At 37.3% G+C, this 26,135-nt stretch overlaps 2 protein-coding genes across 3 annotated transcripts in view; one reads left to right on the top strand and one right to left on the bottom strand.

The window, feature by feature from the left end:
• The window catches only part of LOC124607029 (charged multivesicular body protein 3), a 62,242-nt gene extending 51,713 nt beyond the window's left edge, over nt 1–10,529 (bottom strand). The window contains exons 1-4 of one of the 2 annotated variants that reach the window (XM_047139195.1): nt 10,427–10,529; nt 10,197–10,319; nt 10,045–10,105; nt 9,788–9,967 (exon numbers count right to left, since the gene is read on the bottom strand). In XM_047139195.1, coding sequence (XP_046995151.1) covers nt 9,788–9,967; nt 10,045–10,105; nt 10,197–10,241 — 286 coding nt within the window. In that variant the 5' untranslated portion in view covers nt 10,242–10,319; nt 10,427–10,529. Of the gene's footprint in view, nt 1–9,787; nt 9,968–10,044; nt 10,106–10,196 lie in introns of both variants that reach the window. The other variant, XM_047139194.1, reaches the window with a different exon arrangement.
• Nucleotides 10,530–22,165: 11,636 nt separating this feature from the next.
• LOC124605952 (ARL14 effector protein-like) lies at nt 22,166–24,975 on the top strand. Its single transcript, XM_047137913.1, has 2 exons — nt 22,166–22,880; nt 24,911–24,975. Exons 1-2 carry the CDS (start codon nt 22,166–22,168, stop codon nt 24,973–24,975), a joined length of 780 nt encoding a protein of 259 aa, XP_046993869.1.
• Nucleotides 24,976–26,135: the final 1,160 nt, after the last annotated feature.

Genomic DNA, 26,135 nt, shown 5'->3' with positions numbered 1-26,135 from the left:
CAGAAAGATGATAGCTTGTAAAGGAAGCAAATTTTCATTGCATACAGTGCTGAAAGACTTCAGTGTTTAACAGAGGCAAAATATTAATGGAAAAGAGAGATGTTGTTCCATGGAAGTGCAGAGTTCTGCACAGGCTCATGGGAGTAGATTCAAAAGTACAATGTGGCTAAACACAGCATTCATAACACAGAAGCTGAAGTGCGAGAATGCCTAAAGAAACAATGGCAATGCATGCTGGGAAAGGATGGTGAATTATTATTTTACATGCAGGTACATTGGATGGTTTTGTGTCAAACTGCCTGTTAGTGTTTAATTTGGAAAGGGGAGGTGATTACCATAAAGAGATGAACAGTGTAGTCACTCATGACAAATCCTACAAGTCCATCTGTATGGTTATGGATAATGCCCCATATCATTCTATTGTTCGCGAAAAGTCACCAACTTTGGCAATACAGAGAGACAATATTATTCATTGGCTGAAATGATGAAAAGTGGCTTTCAAAGCTGATTTTAAGAACATTGAATCGCTCAAAATCCCAGAACGAAAGAAACCACAATTTCCAACATATTCAATTGACAATATTCTTTAAAGGCCCACTTTAATGCCACTGAAGGAGTATGGGCAAATATAAGAAAATTACATTGCTGCAAACAACAAAAAATTCACTATCTCTGAAGTCAAAAATCTCCTTGTGGCAGCTGTCAGTCAGTGAACATAGTGAACAATACTGCAAGTGTCATCAGAGAGGCAGCCAAAAATGAAGAAGTTGTAGAAGAATGCAATGCAAATTTAATATTACACCTATGAGAGAGCAGTGATAATTCGTGCAGTGCTAAGGAAAACTATTCTAAATTAGTTTCTGTCAGTGATGTGAGTGCCAATTTCACATTAGCATAACTACTACACATTCTGGAGAAGGGAGCATGCCATCGACCTATCACCACATGGCAATTATTTTCTTCAGGTTATAACTGTTAACATACCGATAAATGATTCTGATACTCCTTGTAGAAATAATTAATAATGCCAACATTTAATAATGTAAACAAAAACAGTGAATGCTCGAAGGATTGCAAAAATAGTTTTCATGTCTATTGTGAAGTATAACAAATAACTTCATGATGTTTCGGCATATTAGATGCTAAATACCTCCTTCCAATTTTTTGTGCATATATAGCAAATGTAAATAAATCATGCATACAAATATGACCTACATGTTGTCAACGCTTTTGTTTGTGACGCTCAGTTCTTTGCAAAAGCAATATACTAATCGACAGTTCCCAAATTACTCTCATTAAACAAGGGCAAAGTGCTTGTGGCAACAAAAAGTAAGAAGAGCAACAATGATTGTAAGTATTAGAGGGCAAGTACTAAAGAAATCTGAGTTTCAATTATCTGAGGACATAATAGAAGACAGCAGGAGGAATGTTAAAGCAATTTGTAGATGGGGAAAGCAAGCCAAAGGATTCCTGCAGAATGTAAGAAGCCCAGCTGGAGCAGTGATCTAGTACTAAAATGCAAACAAATACTGAGCATATTATGCTCCAGTGTGTACAATGGAAATGTGGGTGGTGAACAAATGGCAAGTGAGCAGGAGACATGGTGCTTGCATATGGCCAAGTGGACTGCAGTGGGAGAGCTGCTGCAAGGCTGTATGCAGAGTTTTTTCAAACAGACATACATCACATCATTGCAGTTTGCGGCCATCGAGACACACCTCAGAGAAACTGAAAAGTTGCACATAGATATTTTCTTTCTGAGTTGTAGTCATTGTACAGTAAAGCAGTAGCACATTGTGCTCGGTGCTTGCAAATACTATCTGCAGTCTACTGTTTGTTCTCTGGTAGGTGCCAAAATGTGATGCGGGTCGCCCACTCTCAGCTCAAACACTACAGATGGAAGAGGACGTGCTGGCAGTGGCTGACGAAGACCTAGCCACCAGCACTCAACAGGTGGCACACGTGCTGCACATGGGTAACAGTGCAGTGGTGGCACGTTGTTCACAAACACAGGCTCCATCCATAACAGCAGCAGAAAGTCTAGGCATTATGGGAGGAAGATTACCCATGACGGGTAGCCTTTTGCGCAGTGTTATTTACAGCAGTGCATACTCCAGCCACAATTCCCGAGCTCTGTGCTATTTATGAATGAATGTACATTTATTGGAGAAGTAAATTAAACTCACACAACATGCACCTTCAGGCATACGAAAGCCTGCATGTGCAACAACACTGGGTCGGTATTAACATCTGGGCTGGGATAATTGGTGAACCATTGGGCCATATCTATTGCCAAACAGACTAACAGGTCCGATCTACCTCACATTTACTAGAGATGTTTTGACTAATCTACTGGATATAGTGTCACTAAAGGGTTGGATGGACATGTGGCTGGAATGCAATGAAGCTCTAGCACATTATGACGCCAATGCGAACAACTGCAAAAAATGCTGAAAAATTCTTGACAAAGTTATTTCAAATTTTTATGTGATACTCTACTGAAGATTCGGACAGACAGAGGCTATATCCTTCTTTTTAATGCGGACAGTGTTATAGATAAAGCAACCACAGCAATTAGTAATCATATTGGGTATCAATAAACCACTTCAGCTGTACTGAGTCATTTATTTTTAGATCACTGTTAGTTTCACCTTCAAGTGAACATCTGCATAACAATGAATCAAGAAGGAATAATAACCCTGAGACACCCATTGATATAATTTTCAAAAATTATTTTAAAATTTGTTAAAAACACTTAACAATTTTTACATAACAATATTACAATAATTGCACTCACATAACTAAAACATTAGAGCTAAAAAGCTCCAAAATTTGTACACAACATTCGTCGTCCATCAGAATAAAGCACTAGTAAAAGGCTGTATGTCTTTGAATGAAACAGCGGGAGCCATGGATTCCAGTCCAATATGGTGGAAGAGGCCTACATGAATTATACCATAGTGATCCACTGATAAGGTGAAAGTACATGAAAATCTATGAGGGCCTAATTTGCAGCTAGCATTAGAAAACAGGAAGTGATTGCAGTAAAATGAAGGGGTATTCTACATAATCTGGACTAAATGTTTCACAAGCTGCGACATTGTTGCGAATAAAACAGTGACCTGAATATAGAATAAATTTTCTTTAGTTTACGTCTATGGTCACAATTTTTTTTGTCATCAGACTACTGGTTTTGGTCTCTAAGGACCATCTTCAGATCTGTTTTATAAAGGACACATTTTTTATAAAACAGATCTGAAGATGGTCATTATACACTGAAACCAGTACTCTGATGACAAAAATTTTGTGACCATAGACAAAGTAAACGAAATTTATTGCACCAAATATGTCAAGTAAACAACTACTGATGGAAAAGTAGAACCTGAAAAACACATTTACCACTTCTCCAGTCCATATGGAATCACGGAAAAATGATCAACAAACAAAGGGTTAAATACAGATGAAACAGTTTATTAATACACAAGATGACTGTTCTATTATTATTATTATTATTATTATTATTACACAGTTTTGCCCTCAACAATGAATGTTACATGATCATTAATTCTTTTCTTGTTTCTGGCTCTTTCTCTTCCCAAAACCTCTACATTCTTTGGTTGTGTTCCAGTTTCCTTTGCTATGTAAATATTCTTTCTGTTTTCTTCTTAATTCTATTTCAAATTTTGTGTTCATAATTTTGTTTATGAATTTGTCTCATTTATCATTTTCATTTTTAAATATATTTAATATATAAATTTATGTGTAATATGCGAAGGGGAAATTATGAAAATTCTTAAAATGTTCTTGACTGATTTGCTTCAAATCTTTGTATGGGGTAAACATTGTTACCAAAAGTCTTGAAATAATAATATATACAGGATGTTACTGCTTGATGCAAAAAATCATTTTATGATAAAATGTGGTTCTCAGGCAAGAGATCTGATGTCATCATGAAATTTCCACAATACTTATTGAACAACTCTGCATATCACCTTCTAACAAGGGCCCCATCACAAAAATACAATGAAGAACTTTAGAGTTTCTCAAAACCAGCATGATCTCTGATGACGTAGCCTAGACACTTCCAATGCAGGCACCTATTCCTCCTAGATTGCACAGATTGCCTGACAGTCATAAGGACACCATCAATTATTAGTAATATTGGGGCACCAACATCCAATCTGGCTAAACATCTAGCAGTGCTATTGAGCTCTTTAGTGGGAAAATGTGAGCACCATATTTGCAACTCAGAAGATTTCATATGTCGGCTCAATAACTTGTGACTTGCACCATCAGACGTTCTTTTTAGTTTCAATGCACTCTCACTTTTCACTTGAGTGTCATTGCAGGAATTACTGTAGTTCATGGTCTGGGAGGGAAACTTGTTGATTTGTTTAAGCACATGCTCATCTCAACTTACTTTTTATTGAATTACCAAAACTTTGAACAGACTGATGGTGTCGCAATGGGTCTTGTCACTCATTGTAGCCAATCTTTTTATGGAAGATTACAAGAAGAGAGCACTCAAGTCAGCAGAGTTTAAACCTATGTGCTTTTGGCGATATGTAGACGACACCTTTGTAATCTGGCCCCATGGCACTGCATCGCTGGATTCATTTTGCGACGCCTAAATTCTCTTCATTTGAACATCAAGTTTACGATGGAGAAAAACAGCACACTACCGTTCCTGGACGTGATGATGTCAAGAAAAAGAGGATGGTACCTTGGGTCATGCTGCGTACCGTAAATCTACACACACACAGACTTATATTTACAAGCCACCACCTGTCACCATTCTGCACAACAAAGTGGTGTGCTTAGGATGTTGATCCACAGAGAATGAGCTATATTGAACACAGATCGCTTATCTGATGAACTACATCACCCCCATTCTGTATTTACATAGAACGGATATTCTGAACAGGAGATTCACCATGCCTTGCGCCTGGCATGTGTTATACTAAGTGAGGAGCTGGAGGAGAGAGAACAACAAAGATAAATAGCCATCTTGGCAGTTTTTCTTCGAAAATAGGAAAATTACTGAAGAAACAAATTTAAATGTGTCTTTTGTCTGCCAACAAAACTCACGAGCTCTTCTATGCTCAGTCAAAGAAGATCTTGGTTTAAGCTGGCCTTGTCTACACAAGATTCCCTGTAGCTGTGGGACGTCATACACTGGACAAATTTGTACTGTGGAGGACAGGTGTGCCGAATATCAATGACACACACATCCGGACCAGCCAAAGAAATCTGCAGTGCCCAAGCATCGTCTCAGTACAGAGCACAGTACAGAATAGAAAAACACAACAAACCTCTCTCGTTGACATCTTCGTGCTGGGACAGCATTATTAAAGAAGCAGTTGAAATTTACAGCTTGACTAATCTGCTGAAGAAGGAACAGGACACCAACTTATCACAGAATCAGATGCAGTGCTCACCATGTTAAAATCACAGCAACAGTAAAGTAGAATTGTTGGTCATACAAGGGATGACACGTGGTGGTGACAGATATTTGGATGCCGACAGCGAGGACGTGCACACACCATTGCAGACAAGTATATCGGCAGGCGGCACCTGACAGCAGTGCACAGTATGACTGACAGCCTCTGTGCTTGCATTGAAACTGCTGGTTCATCGTCCAAAAGGTGAAGTAGTTTTCTGTCTCGCTGCCGATCAGGATATCTGCGATATTGGTCACCAGATTTGGCTCGTTCACACTTGTTGCTATTTCTTATCACACTGTCATAAATAGGAGGCTTTGGTCACTAGCTCAGCAATGTGTTCACCACACCTGAAGATGTCGGTCAGCTGCACCAGTGAAATATTGTGGAAATTTCACGAAATCCGACATTTCATCCTAGAACCATATTTACATTCCTAGCATTCTTTTCCATTGTGTTTGTCTGTGAATCAATGCCTATTTCTTTTTTTTCCTGGCCTGTATCCCATACCTTTGGCAAGTTGATTATTGAATTTGTAAGTGTTAGTGATAGAGGGTGGCTGGACGCCCCTCCTGTCACCAGCCCCATCTCCCCAGGACAGTTTACATACACCATTATCTGTTCTAGTGTTACGCCACGTGAAAGTGTGTAAATGTTTTCTAAATGTTTGTAAATCGAGTAACACAGGTAGGATATGGGTACGAGCCTGGTATTCGCCTAGTGGAGATGGAAAACAGCCAAAAAACCACATTCAGGTTGACCAGCCCTTGTCATTAATCTGTGTGGTGGATTTAAAAAACTGCAGTAAGCGAGTACATTTGCCAATCTGTTATGTGTATTAACAAAAACTTTAGTTAAATATTTCACTAACAGTTGTATACAAAATCATGGAACAAGAACCAGTATGGGCTTGGCTTTGCCTAGAAAAAGTGAACAAAACACTCCGTACAGCATTTCTGATCAGGGAATAAAATTGTATAATAAACTGTTCAAGGAGATGAAAATGACTACTAAAATACAGCTGTTCAAAATGGCAGCTGGAACATACTTCATACTTAGAAGTTGTTTATAACGAAAGGGGGCAACTACAATATACTGTCACACTGTAATGCATGATCACAATATAACTATAGTGTGTGATACATAACATTTTGTTGTCCCTCTGAGCTCAAAATCTCACCCATCAGGGAGTTGCTATGTCAGTTTTTGAAACAAGACTGAAGGAAGGCCATGGAGATGTTCGTGTTCCAGATATTCATTTTCATGGTCCTGGAATCACCAGCTCATGTATATATTGTGCACAATACAAAATTCCATTTTATATTGTAAGTTATTTGCTGTGAATTCCTTATGATCAAAAAAACACTGTACAATATGAATGAAACGAATGAGGCAATGTAGGTGTTATGACAATAACTTCATATTTTGGGAGGGTGGAGTCTGCTCTGTCCAGCCATCCTGATTTAGGTTTTTCATGATTTTCCTAAATAATTTTAAGCAAATGCTGTAGCAGTCCCTTCAGCAAAGCCACTGCCAGCCAGTGTCCTATGCTCTTAAAACACATTCACGTATTCTGTGTGTACGTATGTGAGTACTACTACTTTAATAGTAAAATTATGACAAATCCTACATCACTGTGAGATTATCCCTGGAGGAATAAATAAGTAAATATGACAGTTTAATGGAAGGTGGGTAGATAACATTTAAAATATGGGTTCATTGGTGAACAATGTAGTGGCTGATGGCGATGATGATGAATGTCACACTAACTTAGCAATCAACAGCCGAGTACAAGTACAATACCTCAAAGATTCAAAAATATATTACAGAAAATTATTTATGATGCTTCTAACTTTGAAAATATTGTCCTCTACCTACATAATTGTGCACTGTGCATGCATATGTATACCTACACTCTCAGACTGTTCAGCCTTTCTCACAAGTCACAAAATTTAAACTCTCAAATTTCACTGACATACCAAAGTCAAGAAATGTGAACACCCTTCCCCCTCCCCTCCTTTCCAAGCACAGATAAATTAAGAGTTAAAAATATCGACATACTTTCAAATCAGAATGTTGAAATCTGCTCTGTTTACACAGTCTAAAAGTATCTCAGACATCATCTGCAGCTGATGTTTGCTTTGCTGCAATGTCAATGGCTATTTTAGTTCGCTGTTGTTTGATCCAAGTGCAAGTTTTCAAATACCAAGTAGTTAACAAGACAATGGACAAGTCGTTCATACTGACCCATCATATGTTGCTCCTTTGTTTTACACAGAAGCAACGAAAAGGCTCCATAAAATAGTAATAAGATGAATGTGCCTGCCTAAGTGTTTTTTTTTTCCACTGAGCAGTTACATTTGCATACTATAAAGTCGTCTTCTTACATTGTGTTTACAGTCTCTCAAACCTGTGAATTTTCCATTCAACATGACACCAATTTCAGTTGTTATGTATGACCGAGGATACAATAATAAGCACATTGTTAATAAGCATATTAATGGATAGAAATCTTCAGCCATAGCACTTTTTATATGGTTTTCTAGTAATACAACTGACATTACAGAAGTGTCCGATTCCACCTGATTTCTTTCACCCACGACATCATCATCAATATGGTGGAAACAGCTACTTCCAGCATATACAAAATAACAAAGACATCACTACACACACATTCCAACAAATGGGAACAAAAATAAAAGTGACACAATAATGCCTCATTCCAAAAATAAAATGAAACTAACAGGACAACCGTGGAAAATTGGGGGTTTAGCACTGGAACGAGCTAAATACACAACAAAGAAAACACCATACCATCCCAAAATACACAAAAAAAAATTAAATTACAGCATTCCGCTGCAACAACAAAACCATAGGAATCAGACATTTCCCTTGACCTATATAGCTCAACTGTAACTATCAATACCAAAAACCCAACACCTACCATACCAAAAAGTGGAACCAAAACACCAATAACTAAACCCAAACACCCCACATTCATTACATCAATTAAAACACAACCAAATTACTACACATATACAACAGACAAAACATCACAATTAGTATAGAATAAAACTGAAAGAAAAATTACTTATTAACAAAAGCTTCTGGCAGTACCACCTAGGTTGGCTGCTCCCCACCAGGCAAACATGCGCACATGCACACAACAATGCCACAATGTCCCTTGTCCAAGCCAATGGAACTCTTGGTAACCTCATGTTGTCGCCACAAATGTGACACTTTATACATCCAGCAATAAGAATGAACATCTGCAGAAACTGTATAACAGACATCATATCACCAATCTCAGAATATAATGATACACTTGTGAACTTTATTGCCACATCCATACCTTACTAATACGCAATAAAAGGAATTTAGACTTCTTTCCACACAACAAACACAAAAACACTAGACCAATGAGAAGAAAAAGATAAAGGATCCTATTAACTCACTGAAAACATTTTCACAACCTGCATTACTGCTCCAACTAACTAAACTCAAAACCACATTAGCATGATGACAACCAAAATTCAAATGAACCCAATACATGTTAAAACTCAGCACATCCACATCTACCACCAGACGGCACCATCAAATACAACACGGCATCTACAAACAACCAACTCCAAAATTCCTTGCCTTAATAACATTGCACATGACAACCCCATAATATCATGGGTCAAGTCAGATGGGTGGACTCTCACACTTCCATTGACCCATACAACTTCCAGCAAGATAATTTGGCAATATTTAAGTTCCTGTTCACTATATCAATAAAACTTAATCAGAACATTTTTATTAAATTATTTAAAGAAGGGTACAAGTTGAGAGGGTTTGTTACAGATGTGATTGGAGAGAGACTTTATCACCCAGAAAATTTAACACAGACCTGACAGTAAGAGACAGCACTGCTATGGATGAAATCCAGTCAACACGTGCATAGCACAGTAGTCAACCAACATAAGGGAGGACTGCCAGAAGTGACAGTATCCTCCACAAATCAGTAAGGTGAACTACTGCAACATTTGGTTACAAGTCCGGTGGGAGTTATGTGCAGAAAAAAAAGTTAGAATTTCTTGCAAAACACTAATTTCTAGAATAGTTTAAAACAATCATACCATCACATACAAACACAAATTTGTCCTTATCATTGAACTAACACCTAATATAAGCAACACTATAACATAAAAGGCAGTACTGATAATATCTACCACTAAGGGAAATGAATTGTTTTGCGAATGAATTAAAGTATAAAACATTGCGAAGTTTTATGAATCCGTTTACCATAATGGATGAAACAGTAGTAAGTGAGGAAAATATAATTACATTCCGCATTACTTTACCTAATTGATTTTTCATTTGCATCTGTATAGAATTGAGATGAGCCTTCGATGTATGTATTTTGTTCACCGCTTTACGTGCTCTGATGATTTCTTTCGCTAAAATCGTGCAAACACTCTTGTCTCCCTTCTTTGCTGCATCTTTCAGCGATCTTTTCACTTTCTCTTCTTCCCTCTGTATCGCTATCAAGGAAAAATGACAGTCATGAAATTCATGGGTGAAACAGGACAAATCTGACAAAGAAGATAATTTTATGCACCTCTTATTTGACGGTCCAGTTGATAACCTTCTTTTCTTATTTTGTGGGACCATTCATTAACCTGAAAATCACAAGTGCATTGCAACTGCGTATTACTTCACCACGTCTTACTAAATTAAATCTTCACGTGTAATAATACATATAAGTTATACCAATTCCTTTGGATTTTTTTCTGGTGTCTTCCCGAACAATCCCATTTTCAATCAGAATGACAGCCCTCAAACTTTTTATGACAACCACTCCCCCATCACACGGAACATCTGATGTTGGCTGTCCTGGAACAATCGTATGCTAGATATCTCACTCCTGAATGATTCATAAAATTATAGCTGTATTGACTGATTAAAATTAGCACGATACGCGGTAAAAAAGCGAAAACTACTTAAAAATCGCTGCAAAATGTGAGTTTACAATCACTGCAAAGATATTTAGTGACTGGCAGTGAGAGTAGTGTGAAAGCACTTCCACGATACTCTCTGTTCTACTACAGTGATAGCTCCTTTTGATGTCGACACATGCACAGAACGCTGATGGTGAGAGTCTCTGACGCTAATAGTTCAGAGGTTTACCGCGGGTAAATTCAAATAATTCGATCTCAGGTATCCGGAACATCACACTCAAAGGATCAACAATGAAATGTCCGAATCTTAAATTGCATACATGTGAAAATTTGTTCTGCTTTAATTAGTTGCAGATGACTGCCAGCTTGACAATATCATCTCGTATTGTCGTTCCTGTGATATTAAAGATTGACGCAATTATTTGCTATACTGATACGGCTACAAGGAAATGAAAAAAATTTGCCTGTGATTCCTTTATTTCTTAAGACGTACTATGCGCTTTTGTAATCGGACAGAAATGGATGGACTGGAAGTAATTTTTTATCTTACTGAAGTAAAAGGAAAACTTTTGTGGTTATTGCAGACTTACAAACCACCATTTAAAGAATAAAACATCAATGCTTTTCGCTGCAAGGGGCATAAAAACATCGTGTGTTCATGAACAGCTTTCAGAAGTTTCGAGCAGGCAAGTAATTTCTTTCACATTAGATACAAAATTAGTTTTATTTAGCGATGGTATTAACGGTTTACAAAGCAATCGCATTTATGATGGTTGAATTTCGGAAAATGATACAAGTACAACTGGCGAAAAATATGATGACGATAAAGAACTTATTTGGGTAAAAGTTATGTACTTTTGGAACCCTCCGCATTTTTCAATATTGCGCGGATGTAAACATAAGGCTTCACTACCTGTCAATTTGTCACGACAACCACTATTTGGCTTTCGCATTCGTTGGATTCGGCAATTCACAACCAGATTGTACCTTTCAACCTAACCTAGACCTCAGGATGCAGTACAGGTCAGTCTGTCACAACAACCAAGATTTCAGATGAAAGGGGAGGAGAATTTCAGTATACATTTTAACTCCTTATCTGCATAGAATTTAGTTCTGTAATTAGCCACTCTTATATACTGCATAAGTGCTAACTGGTGATGGATGTAATAAGTTACTTTAAAAGTGCACAGGCTGTAGAAACAGTATATTTCACAACAGATTTAAGACGTTACATGTGTAATTGTGGAAAGGCTTTAAGGTACCAGTATCAGTTATATGCGATTCTCACCAAGCCAGAAGCTGTCATATTTGCACTGTAGAGTATTCTCACAGCCACACACACCTCATCAAATGAAAGAAGCAGCTGCTGCTTTAAAAGTAGGACCTTTACTACTTCCCTTGCTGTGTTCATTTTAACCTAAGTAAGTCAGATTATGTGTAACAATTTAGTGTGTGGCCTAGTTAATGATGATGCAGTGCACAATGTTAACTTCTACCATTTGCTTCTCTTTGTACAAACAAACTTCTTTTACTTACTGCAGGCTCTCCTGAATGGGTGCATGACTAAATGAACTGCAACACTGAAACTTTATTCATTGACTCTAGGAAATGATGCAAGAGATGACCTTCCATTTTATCATGATGGTCATCAACTGGTGCAACAGAACATATGTGTGCATGTACACAGAGTATTTACAAATTAACATTTCAATTTGATAACCAGACTGTCGCTCTTGGTATCACTTCATGCAAGACTTCCAGCCCCCAAAAAAGTGTGAAATGGGCAGTTCTCAACAGTGTGTCTTATTGCCCATTACCCTGTGCACCACAATTGCCTTCAGCACATTCACAGTAACTCCACTTCTGCAAGATGTGAGCACATCTCCCTCATCCCGTTTGGATGCTGTTGAGCCTTGACCAGTTGCTGGTAGATTCTGGAAAACACTACTTAGAAATTAATTCTATTATGACCCAATTTTTTAAAGAATTTGCACCTTGACAGCTGTTCTGATGAAATCTGCGAGTCAAAATGGAGTAGAACAGACAACTGCGGAATGTGAGTAGATCTGATGATGCCAGTAATGGTTCTTGTGGCCTTATTCACACACATATTTACCATAGTCATTGTTTTCCCATGCAGGGACACAATATTGAGCAGCTGAATACACTAGTCGAATTGCAGTACTGTACAGTGTATGTGCATTTTCTTCTCAGCAGTTCCTAGAAATTTTGTGGTGTAGATTTGTTCTTTGACAGGTCCGTGCAGTGCTGTTTAAGGTTGACACCTAGATATGTAGGGGTGTAATTATGGGAAACTTCGACCATTTCAAATAACATGTAACTTCCTTTGAGACTATTTTGCTTGGGTTTCGTTGGTGTCTCAATTTGCAGAAGTACTCATTCAGTATAGCAAAGTCACTTAAGAGCATACTTTCACAATGCTTGATATCCCTGTGCAGGCATATTAATTCCATGTCATCTGCACACTGGATTTTCTTGAAGTTAGTAGCTGGAATGTTGCAGAGATACAAATTAAATGGAGTAATATAGCAATGAAAACAACCAATTTTTGAAGGACAAGAAGAGAATAGAAGCTTTCGAAATGTGGTGCTACAGAAGAATGCTGAAGATAAGGTGGGTAGATCACGTAACTAATGAGGAGGTTAAATGAAACAATGAGGAGGTATTGAATAGGATTGGGGAGAAGAGAAGTTTGTGGCACAATTAGACTAGAAGAAGGGATCAGTTGGTAGGGCATGTTTTGAGGCATCAAGGGATCACAAATTTAGCATTGGAGGGCAGCATGGAGGGTAAAAATCGTAGAGGGAGACCAAGAGATGAATACACTAAGCAGATTCAGAAGGATGTAGGTTGCAGTAGGTACTGGGAGATGAAGAAGCTTGCACAGGATAGAGTGCTGCATCAAACCAGTCTCAGGACTGAAGACCACAACAACAACAACAAGTAATCTGACAGATAAAAAATCTACTCGCCATTTGGCAACAAGAGAATACACATATAAAAGGTATTACATTTTGCAAGCTTTCAGTGGCAGGGGCTCCTCCTTCGAGCAGAAAGTTTAAAGGAGAAGGAAGAAGGGTGAAGGAAAAGGATTGGTGGGATTTAGGAAATGGGGTAGAGTTCAGGAAAGGTGCCCAGAACCCTGGGTCAGGGGAGAGACACCGGCTGGGATGAGAAGGAAAGACTGATTGTTGGGGACTGTACCAGATGAGTTTTGAAAACCTGAGAGCTCAGAGGTGGAAGATAGGGTAATAGGGAAGACAGAGATTACAGTTAAAACATCAGTCATAAGTTACCTAAGGACGAAAGCTAAGTGGAATGTGTGTGATAGAGGTGGGAGAGGTACACTGAAAAATAGACAGGTCAAAAACAAAAGACATAGAAAACGAAAAGGTAGTGACAAAAGGGATTGTTGCTCTGAAGAAATGCTGAGAGCTAGGAAACTAATGCAGATTTAGGCCAGGTGGGTGGTAAGAATCAAGGACATGCCGCAACGCCAGTTCCACCTGCGGAGTTCTGTGAAACTGGTGGCTGGGGATAAATCCAGGTGGCACATGTGGTGAAACAGGCACTGAAGTCATGTTGTAGAGCATGCTTTGCAACAGGATTTTATGTTTTTACTCTGCCTAGACCCCTTCATCCCTAAATTATAACTTGGTAGTAGTCATTCTGATGTAAAAAGCCAAACAGTGTTTACATAACAGCTGGTAAAAGAGCTGTTGTTTCACATGTGGCTTTTCCTTTTATAGTGTACGTTTTGCCGGTTACAGGGCAGGTATAGAGTGTGGTAAGAGAGTGCATAGGGCAAGTCTTGCAGAAGGGATAGCACCAGGGGTAGCAGCCATAGGGTAGGGAGATGGTTGCAGAAGGAGCAGAGGGTTTGATAGGGATACTGAGGAGAGTGGTGTTCTAGGTGTGGTGGGCAAAATCTCAGACAGAATAGACATCATTTCATGGTATGATTGTAAGAAATTATACCCTGTGTTTAGTTTTGTTGAGTGTTCCTGTGGACACTTACTTTGATTTTAAACAAAGAATTATGAAAACCTTTTGTGGTACTGGTATTAGTTGTAGTTTAGTGGTATGAATAGAAATTGTTGCTTCCATAGTAGAGGGTGAAATTAGTGATCACTCACTATTGTTAGTTCTTTAAATTATTCTACTGTAGTAACTGGACTTAGATAATGTAAATGTTTAGTTTTTTCAATGATCGTTAACATTTTACCATGAGTGAGAAGTGTGGGCTTTGGTATAGGTTTGTGAGTAATGGGTTATGGTGTGAGATTTGTTCGAAGTATTTTCATTGGTGGGGAATGCAGGGACAGAAATAGATGAACTGGAAGTAAGTAAACACTGTCCTCTTTCTAAAAAACTTTGTCAAGTTTATCAACATGGTTTAAAAAATTCACTAATCTCAATTGATTCAAAATTATCCTGGGGTAGCCGTATAGAAAGAGTGGGAAGCAGCATTACCAAAGGAATATTTGCTCTAAGGAAGCTGTGTCTTTGTCTAAACATGCCAGTACTTAAAGTGGTTTATTTTGCTTTAATACACAGTCACATTTCCTATGGTACAATACTGTGGGGACATCAAAGCAAGGCAGCCAATGTCTTCAAACTACAAAAGAAGGCAATGAGACTGATATGTAGCTTGGCACCCAGAGCTCACTGTAGGCCAAGCTTTAAAAAATTACAGATTATGACCCTGCCGTCAATATTTATACTACAGTGTGTAATGCATATTAAGGAAAACTATCTGAGTTATCAACAGTATGATATGCGACATAATTGTAACGCAAGAAACAAGCAGGACCTCGTTTCTTTCCAATGTAACTATAAAAAAAGCACAAAAGTGCTTCTTATATAAGTCCATATAATTTTTTAATGCCATACCCCAACATATCAGGGATCTTCCAATTCAACAATTCAAAAAAAAGTAAAAGAATTTCTTCTTGAGCTCAGCATTTATGAAACTGATAAACTTTTAAGGGAGGCAAAGAATATTGTACGACTACACTTTGTGATCAGTTTTTATATGCTTCTATTATATGAGTAAGTCTGTAATTGGCTAAATTTACTATGCAATATCAATTTGTACCAGAAGTTTCTTTGTTTTGTTTTTGTGTGAAGGTACCATAATTATTTGTGTAATATTTATATTGTGTAATATTTTTCTTGCTTTTGTAATTATTTGTGTAACATTTATACTATATAATATTGACTTTTGTAATGCCTCAGATGATCTCTGAGGTCTCTACAACAATAAAAATCAATCAATCAATCATCAGGACCACAAACAAGGCCTAATGAGCCTTTATTGGTAGATGTCTTTTCAAAGCATCAATAAGAATAAGATCATCAAAAGGTTTGTCTAGGTGAGCAAGCTTATGTAATTGTTTCTCACAAAAATCTGGCATTGAGATATTACCTGGTGTGTACCTATTACTGTTAAAAAATCCTGTTTTGGTGCCTGCCTGTTTACTTTTGGACCAAAATTTATTCAAGAACATCTGCTCAAAGTCGTTAAATGTTATGTTTGGATTTACATATTGGTTAGCCCATGACAATTCCTCATCATCAAGGAAATGTTTGCCTAGTTTAATTTTTTGCAGAATCAAGTAAGTTTGGGGATAGTCCACAGTATGTATTTAAGAGGTGAACTGTTACAAAATGGTACAAAATTTCTGCTGATTTGTGGATACAACAAACATGTTTCAACGTCACTTAATCGGATGGTAACTTGTAAATTTTCAGACAAAGTCTCAACTTTATTGTTAACACTGGTAGTAAGGCTATGAATTTGATCATTATTTACTTTTAGTTTCTGTTTGATGAATTCACTTTCCTGCTCTATATATTCATGCATAATTTTGAATTAAGAGTTCCTTCTACCTAACTGAGCATGAATAACATCTTCAACGTTTTCCACATGCAACTGTACATGACCAATCTTATTGTTTACTGTTTGAATTTCAAGGGCAGTCGACTGACGTAATGAGTAAGTTTTGAAAGGGAGTTGGCTACTTGTGCCTGCGTAGCCTGAATTTTCCTTTTCATGTCTTAACAGTGTCATTGAGATTAAATTAACAGTGTCATTGAGATTAACAATACTCTTTTAAGGTCATTGTTTTGACTTGTAAGTTCATTCTTTAAATCATTATTCTGACTTGTAAGCTTGTGATCCAAGAGTTGAGACTGACTTGTGAGAGCGTGAGCCAAGAGTTGAGATTATCTTTCAATTAATCCTGAGGCCTGTTCATTTCGAGAAAATCCTAAGATGTGATGCCTCAGATGACCTTTTCAGGTTCAGTGTCAACGACTGAGGATAAGAAACATCTCCAGCTGTTCTGTGTTTGCCATATTTGAAGATAATATTGGGCACAAAATACAAAAATAAACCTACCTAATCAGATTATCATCACACGCAAATTCACAATTGCGTATCAACAGTCAAATGACAAAAGAAAGTTTGAAAAATGATGGTCTGAGGGAAAAGAAATTTAAAATTTTATTCATCTGAAATGTCGTCCAACATTGAGTTGCCATGCCAAACTTTCTGTCACACATCACAATTAGACTCTGAAATGCAGTGCAAAAATTAGCACACAGACTTAAACTTATCCCAGCTCAGCTACATCATATTTAAATGCCATTCCTAAATGTGTGAGAGGAGGGAAGCATTTTAATTACCACTGATGCCAAATGAATAATAATGTATAGTTTCTTCAGTTCTGTCTATAGCTGCTGGACAGTGGTAATAGTGAATTCCCAATCATACCATTGGAGCAACTTATAGTTTGGGTCTCCACCATTCACAAGTATGAAGACAAGATAAAACCAGAAAATTTCAATCACAGTTAATGAAAGTTCACATAATAACTTAGCTGCTCAGTATGATGAGATACTCAACTTTGACTTCCTCATGGGGTGTTGCTTCAGGAAGCCCAAGTATTTTGGATTGCTGATGTAGTAATTTTTAAATAAAACACAGAGTATATCAATTTTCTTGTCTTCTATTGTGACCAATTAACATGAAATCATTACAAGATCAAAATCTAGTGAAAAAAACTGTGCCAAATGTAAATTCAGTGACATCCATATGTGAACATTGCGATGACTTTGGTCTCATTTCAACTACAAAAAACAGTGAAATCAGTGAATTAAAAAGGGCTGTAGCCTCATTGGAGAAACAGCTGCAGCATCTTGGCTGTAAAACGTAACAAACAGAGCATCGCCTGAACCTGGAAGAAATATTGGCTGTCAGTGATACAATCAAAGGAAGAATGACTGTGGAAACCAGCACAAAACTTGGAAATAAGAAAGTAAGTGCATCAAATAGTTATAATGACAAATATGATTCTACAAACAATGTCACTCAGAAACATATGAGTCCAGATAATAATTACAAACAACAGCAGCTGTTCACTGTAAATTTTTCATGCTTGTCACACTGTAAACAAAGAAATGTGATTAAAAAACTACATGTACAAAAAAAAAAAAAAAACGAAAAACAAAAAGTCTTGATTTCTGACTATAATCATGGACGTTAGATAACAGAAAAAGTAGCAGATACACAAACTAACACAAGTGTCCAAGCCTTTGTCAAACCAGGAGCAGGCATTGCAGGAGTGACAAAAACAGTGGTAAAATCGTGTGCCAATTTTAACTCAAAAGACTGTATCGTAATTTGTGCAGGTGCAAATGATGTTGCCATATATAAAGGTAGTGAACTCATCACTGTTCTTGAAAGTGTGCTACCAAAATTAGGCAACACAAATGTAGCTGTTGTAAATCAACCACACAGATACAACCTATCTCCTAGGTCATGTGTAAATAAATTAATAGGAAGAGTAAACAAAGAGATAGATGATGGATGCAAAATATTTCTGTATGTGAACTTAATTAATGTAAGCATGTTAGACATGTCCACGCATACCAGCCATGGCCTTCATTTAAATCACAGTGGGAAACAATTTTTGGTTGAAGAAATCTGTCATTTAGCAAATTTGAGTCACAACAGGAATAATATAGAACCAGTCCAAAGTACGTTGGACAAATGGGTCGTAAAGAAAGATCCGATGTCTTATAAAAAGGGCAAAAGACATTGTTTAGGGAACTAGACTGTATCACAAAAAAGTGTTATGCAGAATTAAATTGCAATACACACTGAAGATTGTACACCAGAATGTATAGTCATTAACAAACGAAGTTGACGAAATAAATATACTCCTCAATAGTGAATGGAAAGATGTTTCAGTTTTATGTTTTTGTGAGCATTAGTTACAAAACGAGTATTTTTAATACTTAAAAATATTGCATTTTAAACTTGCAAACTGCTTTTGTAGAATGGAATCAAAACATGGGGGAACTTATATATATGTAAAAGAAAATGTAGCCTCTGTGTGCAAACTTGGTTGTGAAAGAGACTTTGAAATCTCAGCTGTTGAGTTAATATCTGAAAAAAACTATTATTTTATGTGTGTATAGATCTCCTGTTAGCAACATAATTTATATATATATAACTGGACCTTGCTGTAGGTAAACTTAAGACAACTGGGAAAACAGTGGAACTATGTGGAGATTTTAATATTATGGTACTTTCTGAGAGGGAAAAATTATTAAATGTTATAAAAGCCTACAATCTTTGTCTGACTGTTAGCTCTCCAACATGGGTAACAAAAACTAGTGTCACTCTCCTTGATCAGGTATGTGTAAACATGGACAAGTGTACATCAGAAAACTTTGATACCGGCTATAGTAAAGACCTTTCGCAATTACTAACCATACCTGTAAATCACATTTGGACCAATGTACAAAATATTACCCATAAAAGGATTTATAGTAGGAAAAATAATGAATACTTCCAGTATCTAATCAGTGAATAATCTTGGAGAGAAGTATATGATATCTCTATTACCAACTAAAAGATGGAAAATGTTTTGAACATTTTCAAGCATAACTTTGACATAGCTTTTCCACAAATGAAAGTGATTTCCAAAAGCAACAGATAGATTCAAAAACTGGATTACATCAGGCATCAGAGTATCTTGTAAAAAGGAAGTAGGAACTATTTGTACAGTCAAAAGCTGACAGTGGTCCAGAATTTCTTTGTTATTTCTAAAAATACAAGCTAGTTTTGAAATGTGTCATAAAAGAGGCAAAAATTAAGGCAAATGACAACTATATTATGAAGTCATCCCATAAAACTGAGTCCATGTGGAAACCTGTGCAGGATCTTATGGGGAAGAAGACAATTCACAAAAATATTGTGATATCACATGATGGCAAGAATGTCACTGACCCTATGGCAGTTGCAAACAGATTCAATTCTTATCATGCAACTGTTGCTGGAAAATTAGTGAAGAAAAAATTTGGTAATCCACCTAATACAACATGGAAAGAACTTTCATCTATTGAAATAAATAATATATCCATCTTCCTCAGTCCAATAGGCCCAACAGAGCTCCTAAATACCATTAATTCACTGAAGAGTAATTATTCAACTGGTATTGATGATGTTCCAGATTATATTATAAAAATAACAGCAAGACAAATACTTTCACCTTTATTGGACATATGCAATTCATCCTTTTCATGTTGTGTCTTCCCACAGCAACTGAAAATGGCAAAAGTAATACCCCTATGTAAAAAAGATGATCATCAATGTATGGATAACTATAGGCCTGTTCTCTACTGTCAGGGTTTTCAAAAATTATAAAAAAAGTGTTCTTTTCACTTTGACAAGAATAATATTATTTATGGATGTCAACATGGCTTCAGACCACCGCGATCAATTGAAACAGCCCTTTCAATCTGATGAACCATGTCTTAAATGCAGTGGACAACCACAGAATATCTCAGGTTTATTCTTGGACCTAACAAAAGCTTTTGATGTGATTGATCATTCTGTGGTCCTGAAGAAGTTTGAACGGTATGGTGTAAGAGGTGTGCCAAATCAATGGATTAAATCTTATTTGGAATATCACTCTCAGGTAACTGAAATTAAGTACATGGAAGGAAATGAACTCCAGGTATGCCTTTCAAAACTATGTGGACTGTTTGCAGATGACACCAGTCTATTAACTGAAGGGAATAAAGAAGAAAATCTTATTGCATCTGCAAAAGATATTACAAAAGAAGTGTCTGAATGGTTTACCAGAAACAGGCTAATAGTTAATCCCCAAAAAATGGTACTCATGAATTTCCACATCAATCAAAATAAAAATGCGGCGCAACCCATAATATGTATACATAACCAAAACATTAGTGCTGTCAATGAAACTAAATTTCTTGGGATTCATATCCAGGAAAATCTTAAATAGAGCATTCATATCACATCCCTAAGTTCAAAACTAGCAAAAACGAGCTATGTAGTAAGAATTCTTTGCAACAATACTAGTGCAGAAACAGTTAGGGCTGTATACTTTGCTTGTGTACGTTCAGTACTGAAGTTTTGAATTTTTGTGCATAGTTCATGTTTTTCTACATTTTTGATGACACAATGATGCATTTTGTAATACTACTTACAGTGTATTTTTAAAGTTTTGACTATAGTTTGCTTTATAAAAAGGGAGAAAGGAATAATGTAGACAATTTTAGACCTATTTCTATCCCATCAGTGTTTGCCAAAGTTATTGAAAAGGTTGTGTATGCTAGGATGATTGATCATTTCATTTCATGTAATTTGCTGTCAAATGAACAGTTTGATTTTAGAAGTGGCTTGATTCTCATACTTCCAACATTTTGATGTAATTCCCACTTTGTTCGAAACAATATCCTTATCCATTAGTCAGCTACCCAGGCTGCCTTCAACTGCTAGTATCCTGTTCTGAACATTCTAATGGAAATCAGCTTTGTTACTTTCTGAACATAACTGGTAAATTAAATAAAACTTAGTTTCTATAGGGAATCATATAGGGTCATTCCACACCAAGTGGTCTAAAACTGAAAAAAGTTCCCACCATCATGGTCTCCAATTTTCGTCAAATTTTAACTGTAGCTTTAGTCAAGTGTTGAAGTAAGTTTCCCAAGATTTCAGGCCTCTAGCTGCAATAGCTGCTGATCTAGACCCCCTTGTCTGAAGTGTACTTAGTCCGTGTGCATGCAACATAAAAAAAATGTCATATTTGGAGTCTAATAAAATCGAAACTAATTCATAAGAATGGTTAGTAAGATGCGACCCTGTACAGTTTTTTTTGCTGATTCCAACGAAATTATGTATAACATTACTCATGCAAACCCCGGTCAAATAACTCGACTCAAAGTATACTTCAAAATTTGTCGTGACACAACGCGACAAATTTTGACCAATATTAAGACTGCAATGATTTCCTTGCAGTTGAAGATATGGACTTGAACTTTTGGCCAAGCTTCATGCTTGTGCTAGACATAATGCAGCCGGATTTGCAATGATCCAGGCCATATGGTCGCCCTGCAGTATCTCTTCAAATTAGGCAGTGTCAGCACAAACGGTAAAATTTACCAAAGTTTCAAGCCAATTACTAAAAAATAGTTGGCCTGAATCTGCTTGTGAATAGTATCACCTAAAAGAGAAACTCTTGCTCTACAAGACTGACATTTGTTTTTTTTGCAACGCGACCATTAAGTACTCATTAACTCACATCAAAGTTGTTATATTTTGTATGCGCGATGCACTAATTTTTCTTCATTTCTAGGAATTTGAATCTTAATAGTCGCTTAGAATTACTGATATAATTGGATATTTCATTCGTGTTTTATTCAGTGATTGGCCAGTGAGAGATGTCAGAAGTTAATGAAGAAGAAGAATCGTTGGCCCCCTGTTCAATTGGAAAAGATGCTGCTGCATCGAAGTGCCATGTTATCTTCTATGCTAAGAAGACTGGATTCAAAGCGTTTAGTGATTTCACAGAATGTGACCAGAAATTGCTTGTTTCGCGTTCAGAAGCCAAACTTGACGAAAATTCCATCATTTGCTTCCACCATGAAGCCCTCTTCCTACATGAATATCAAGCGATGCAAAAGAAATGTTGCAATCCATTCAAGAAGAGGAATCACAATGTAAAAGCTGGACTTAGACTGCTTGATAATGAAACAGCTGCCAAACTTTGCCTGTTAAAGAAAAAAGAAGTGATTGATATAAAACCTGGTCAGAAGCTTTGCCCTCGCTGCATGTCGGCACTGAACCAAAAGCTAGAAGATTCATCATCACTATCAACCCAATCTGAACAAGATTTCACAACGGATGAAACTGAACCAGCCATCAACAAAAGTTTATCATTTATTGGTGCTTCACCATTGAAAAGAAGACAACTAAGTAAAAGAGATAAGCAAAGCTATGCAAAAAGAAAGATCTTGGATGCACAAAGTTTAATTGGGAATCAAATTGCTGCTGCTGTAGGAATCAATTACGATGAACAGCCAAGTTCAAGTAAAAGTCGCCCATGCAATAATTGTGCAGATCTTGATAATCTTATAGAAGAGTTGAAAGAAAAATGTAAAGTGTCAAATCGTAGGACAAAAGTTCAAATATTGACCTTGGTTCCAAGAAGCTGGACAATTAAAGATACGACAACAGCATTTAATGTATCAGAAAGAATGGTAAAGCAAGCGAGAAAACTGAAGAATGAGCAAGGTGTTCTAGCTTTTCCAGCAAATCGGCAAGGAAGGAAGCTTTCAGATGAAGTTGTTCAGAAAGTACATGACTTTTTTCAAGATGACGAATTCAGCAGACTTTGTCCAGGGAAGAAAGACTGTGTGCCTGTGAGAATTTCAGGAACAAAGGTGTACAAGCAAAAGCGGTTGTTGCTTTGCAATTTGAAGGAAATGTACGTGTCTTATCAGAAGCAAAATGGACCAGAAATTGGCTTCTCAAAGTTTTGCGAGCTTAGACCAAAATGGTGTGTTACAGTTGGCTCTGCTGGAATGCACTCAGTTTGTGTCTGTACAATACACCAAAATGTCAAGCTTATGCTCACTGGTGCATCAATCAATGAAGACTACAAGGAAATTCTTAGCAAAGCTGTTTGCAGCTTGGAAAACAAGGATTGTATGCTTCATCGTTGTGAAAACTGCCCTGGTCCAGAAGGTGTAGAAGCAGTTATTGCAACATATTTTGAAGATAATGACCCTGAAGAACTGATTGAGTACAAACAATGGATTCATACCGACAGGGATACTTTAGAAACAAAGCAGCTTTCAACAGAAGAGTATGTTGAAGATATTGCAGCAAAAATTTGGAACCTGTCTTGTCATCACTACATTGCCAAGCATCAAAGCCAGCACCTGAAAGCTCTCAAAACTGATTTGAAAGAAGGCGAATTCATAATACTAATGGATTTTGCTGAAAACTATTCATTTATTGTTCAAGATGCAGTGCAAGGCTTTCACTGGGAAAACAGTCAAGCAACAGTTCATCCATTTGTAGTCTACTACTGTGAAAACGAAGAGGTGCAATGTGTGAATCTTTGTGTTATTAGTGACTGCCTTCGACACGATACGATTACTGTCCATGTTTACATTGGAAAAGTAATCAATTACCTGAAGATGCAATTTTCCAAAATAAGCCACATCCACTACTTCAGTGATGGTTCAGCTGCACAATATAAGAATTTCAAGAATTTTCTCAACTTATGCTATCACAAAGAAGATTTTGAAATAACAGCAGAATGGAATTTCTTTGGAACAAGCCATGGAAAGTCGCCTTGTGATGGCATTGGAGGCACAACAAAACGGTTGGCAGCAAGAGCAAGTTTGCAACGTCCATATGAAAACCAGATTCTAACACCCAAAGATCTTTTCAACTTCTGCAATGATAATATCAATGGAATCAAATTCTTTTTCATCAGCAAAGAGGAAGTTGAAGAAGAAAAAGCTTCTCAAGAAGAAAGATTCCTGCAAGGGCACACTCTAGCTGGCACAAGAGAAAACCACCATTTTTTGCCCATTGATATGACGACAATTAAGGTCAGTAGAGTTTCTAATGATGCGACATCTTTTTTGGCCAAAATTAGTGCTGCTGAAGTAGTAGTTCAAGTCATGGATCTTCAGCCTGGGCAGTATGTTGCTTGCATTTATGAAAAGAAATGGTGGATTGGAAACATCGTTGAAATCTCAGTCGAACAGAAAGATGCTTTCATAAGCTTTATGCATCCTCATGGTCCTGCAAGTTCATTTTATTGGCCCTTAAGACGTGATACTTGCTGGATTCCAGAACAACTTATCATTGGTGTTATTCCAGCTCCATCAGTGACATCATCTGGTCGGCAATACAGTTTTCCTGAAAGCATTCTCTTGCAAATCAACGATGCTTCCAGAATGATGAAGTAACTGAGGAAGACAGGCTTGGGAACCTGCATAAAGAAACCCACAATCAGGCTTGGGATCCTGTGGTAAAGACACCCTGTAATCAGGCTTGGGAACCTGCAGTAAAGATACCCACCCGTGGCTGTTACTGCATGGCTATCGGGCGTGGCCCCTATGGCGATGGGGATGCTGGTTTTATTGTGATAACCAGTAATGGCTCAGCCATCATGGACCAACGCAGGGCACTGCGCACACAAAATATAAGATACTTTGACCTGAGTAAATAAGCACTTAATGGAAGCGTTGCAAAAGAAAAATATATCCATCTCGTAGAGCAAGAGTTTCTCTTTCAGATGATACTATTCACAATTAAATCCAGGCTGACTATTTTGTAGTAATGGGCTTTGAACTTTGGTAAATAAAGCCATTTGCGCTGACACTGCCAAATTTGAAGAGATTTTGCAAGGCGACTATAAAGCCTGGGTAGTTGGAAATCCAGCTGTATTATGTCCAGCACAAAGATAAGACTTGGTAAAAAGTTCAAGTCCATATCTTTATCTGCAAGGAAATTATTGCAGTCTGAATATTGGTCAAAATTTGTCGCATTAAGTCACGACAGAATTAGGGGTACACTTTGAGTCGACTTGTTTGACCGGATTTTGCATCAGTAATCTTATAATTAATTTCGTTTGAATCAGCACAAAAAACTGTACAGGGTCTCATCTTACTAACCATTCTTATGAATTGGTTTCAATTTTATGAGACCCCAAAAATGGCATTTTGTCTGATGTCGCGCGCATGCGAACTTACTACCCTTCAGACAAGGGGGTGTAGATCAGCAAGTATTGCAGCTAGAGGCTTGAAATCTTGAGAAACTTAATTTAGCACTTGACTAGTGCTACAGATAAAATTTGAAGAAAATTGGAGACATGATGGTGGGAAGGTTTAGACCACTTGGCATGGAATGACCCTATAACTGTCTTGGAAAATGGCTTTCCAATATCTAGAACACTCCTCCATGATACTAATAAGAGGTAGACTGAGTCAATAATTAAATGACTGAAGACTAAGGACTAAGGAGTATCTAGCAGAACATTAAAGTACTGTGCTGCACATGTTAGCCCTGTGCTTCGAAGGAGTATCTAGCAGAACATTAAAGTACTGTGCTGCACATGTTAGCCCTGTGCTTCGACATGTATTGATTATAGTTATTTCTTTGGATTAAATAAAACTCTCCCTATTTTGGTCCCCATACAAGGAGCATCTCGCAGTGACATAAGATTTGTCAAGGTAATACAATGCCAATCAGTGAGCCCAAAATATCATACACAGCGTACATAGTGTGCTTTAAGAGGATAGTGCCGGTAGCCGACAGGGATAGAACAGGTGGTTGGCTGTGGTCCTGATTAAGAAGCCATCTTGGCATTTGCCTTAGCGATCCAGGAAG

Source organism: Schistocerca americana, chromosome 3 (genome assembly GCF_021461395.2).
Source record: "Schistocerca americana isolate TAMUIC-IGC-003095 chromosome 3, iqSchAmer2.1, whole genome shotgun sequence".
In the NCBI taxonomy this organism is placed as follows: domain Eukaryota; kingdom Metazoa; phylum Arthropoda; class Insecta; order Orthoptera; family Acrididae; genus Schistocerca; species Schistocerca americana.
This window is presented reverse-complemented; position numbering and strand designations above follow the sequence as displayed.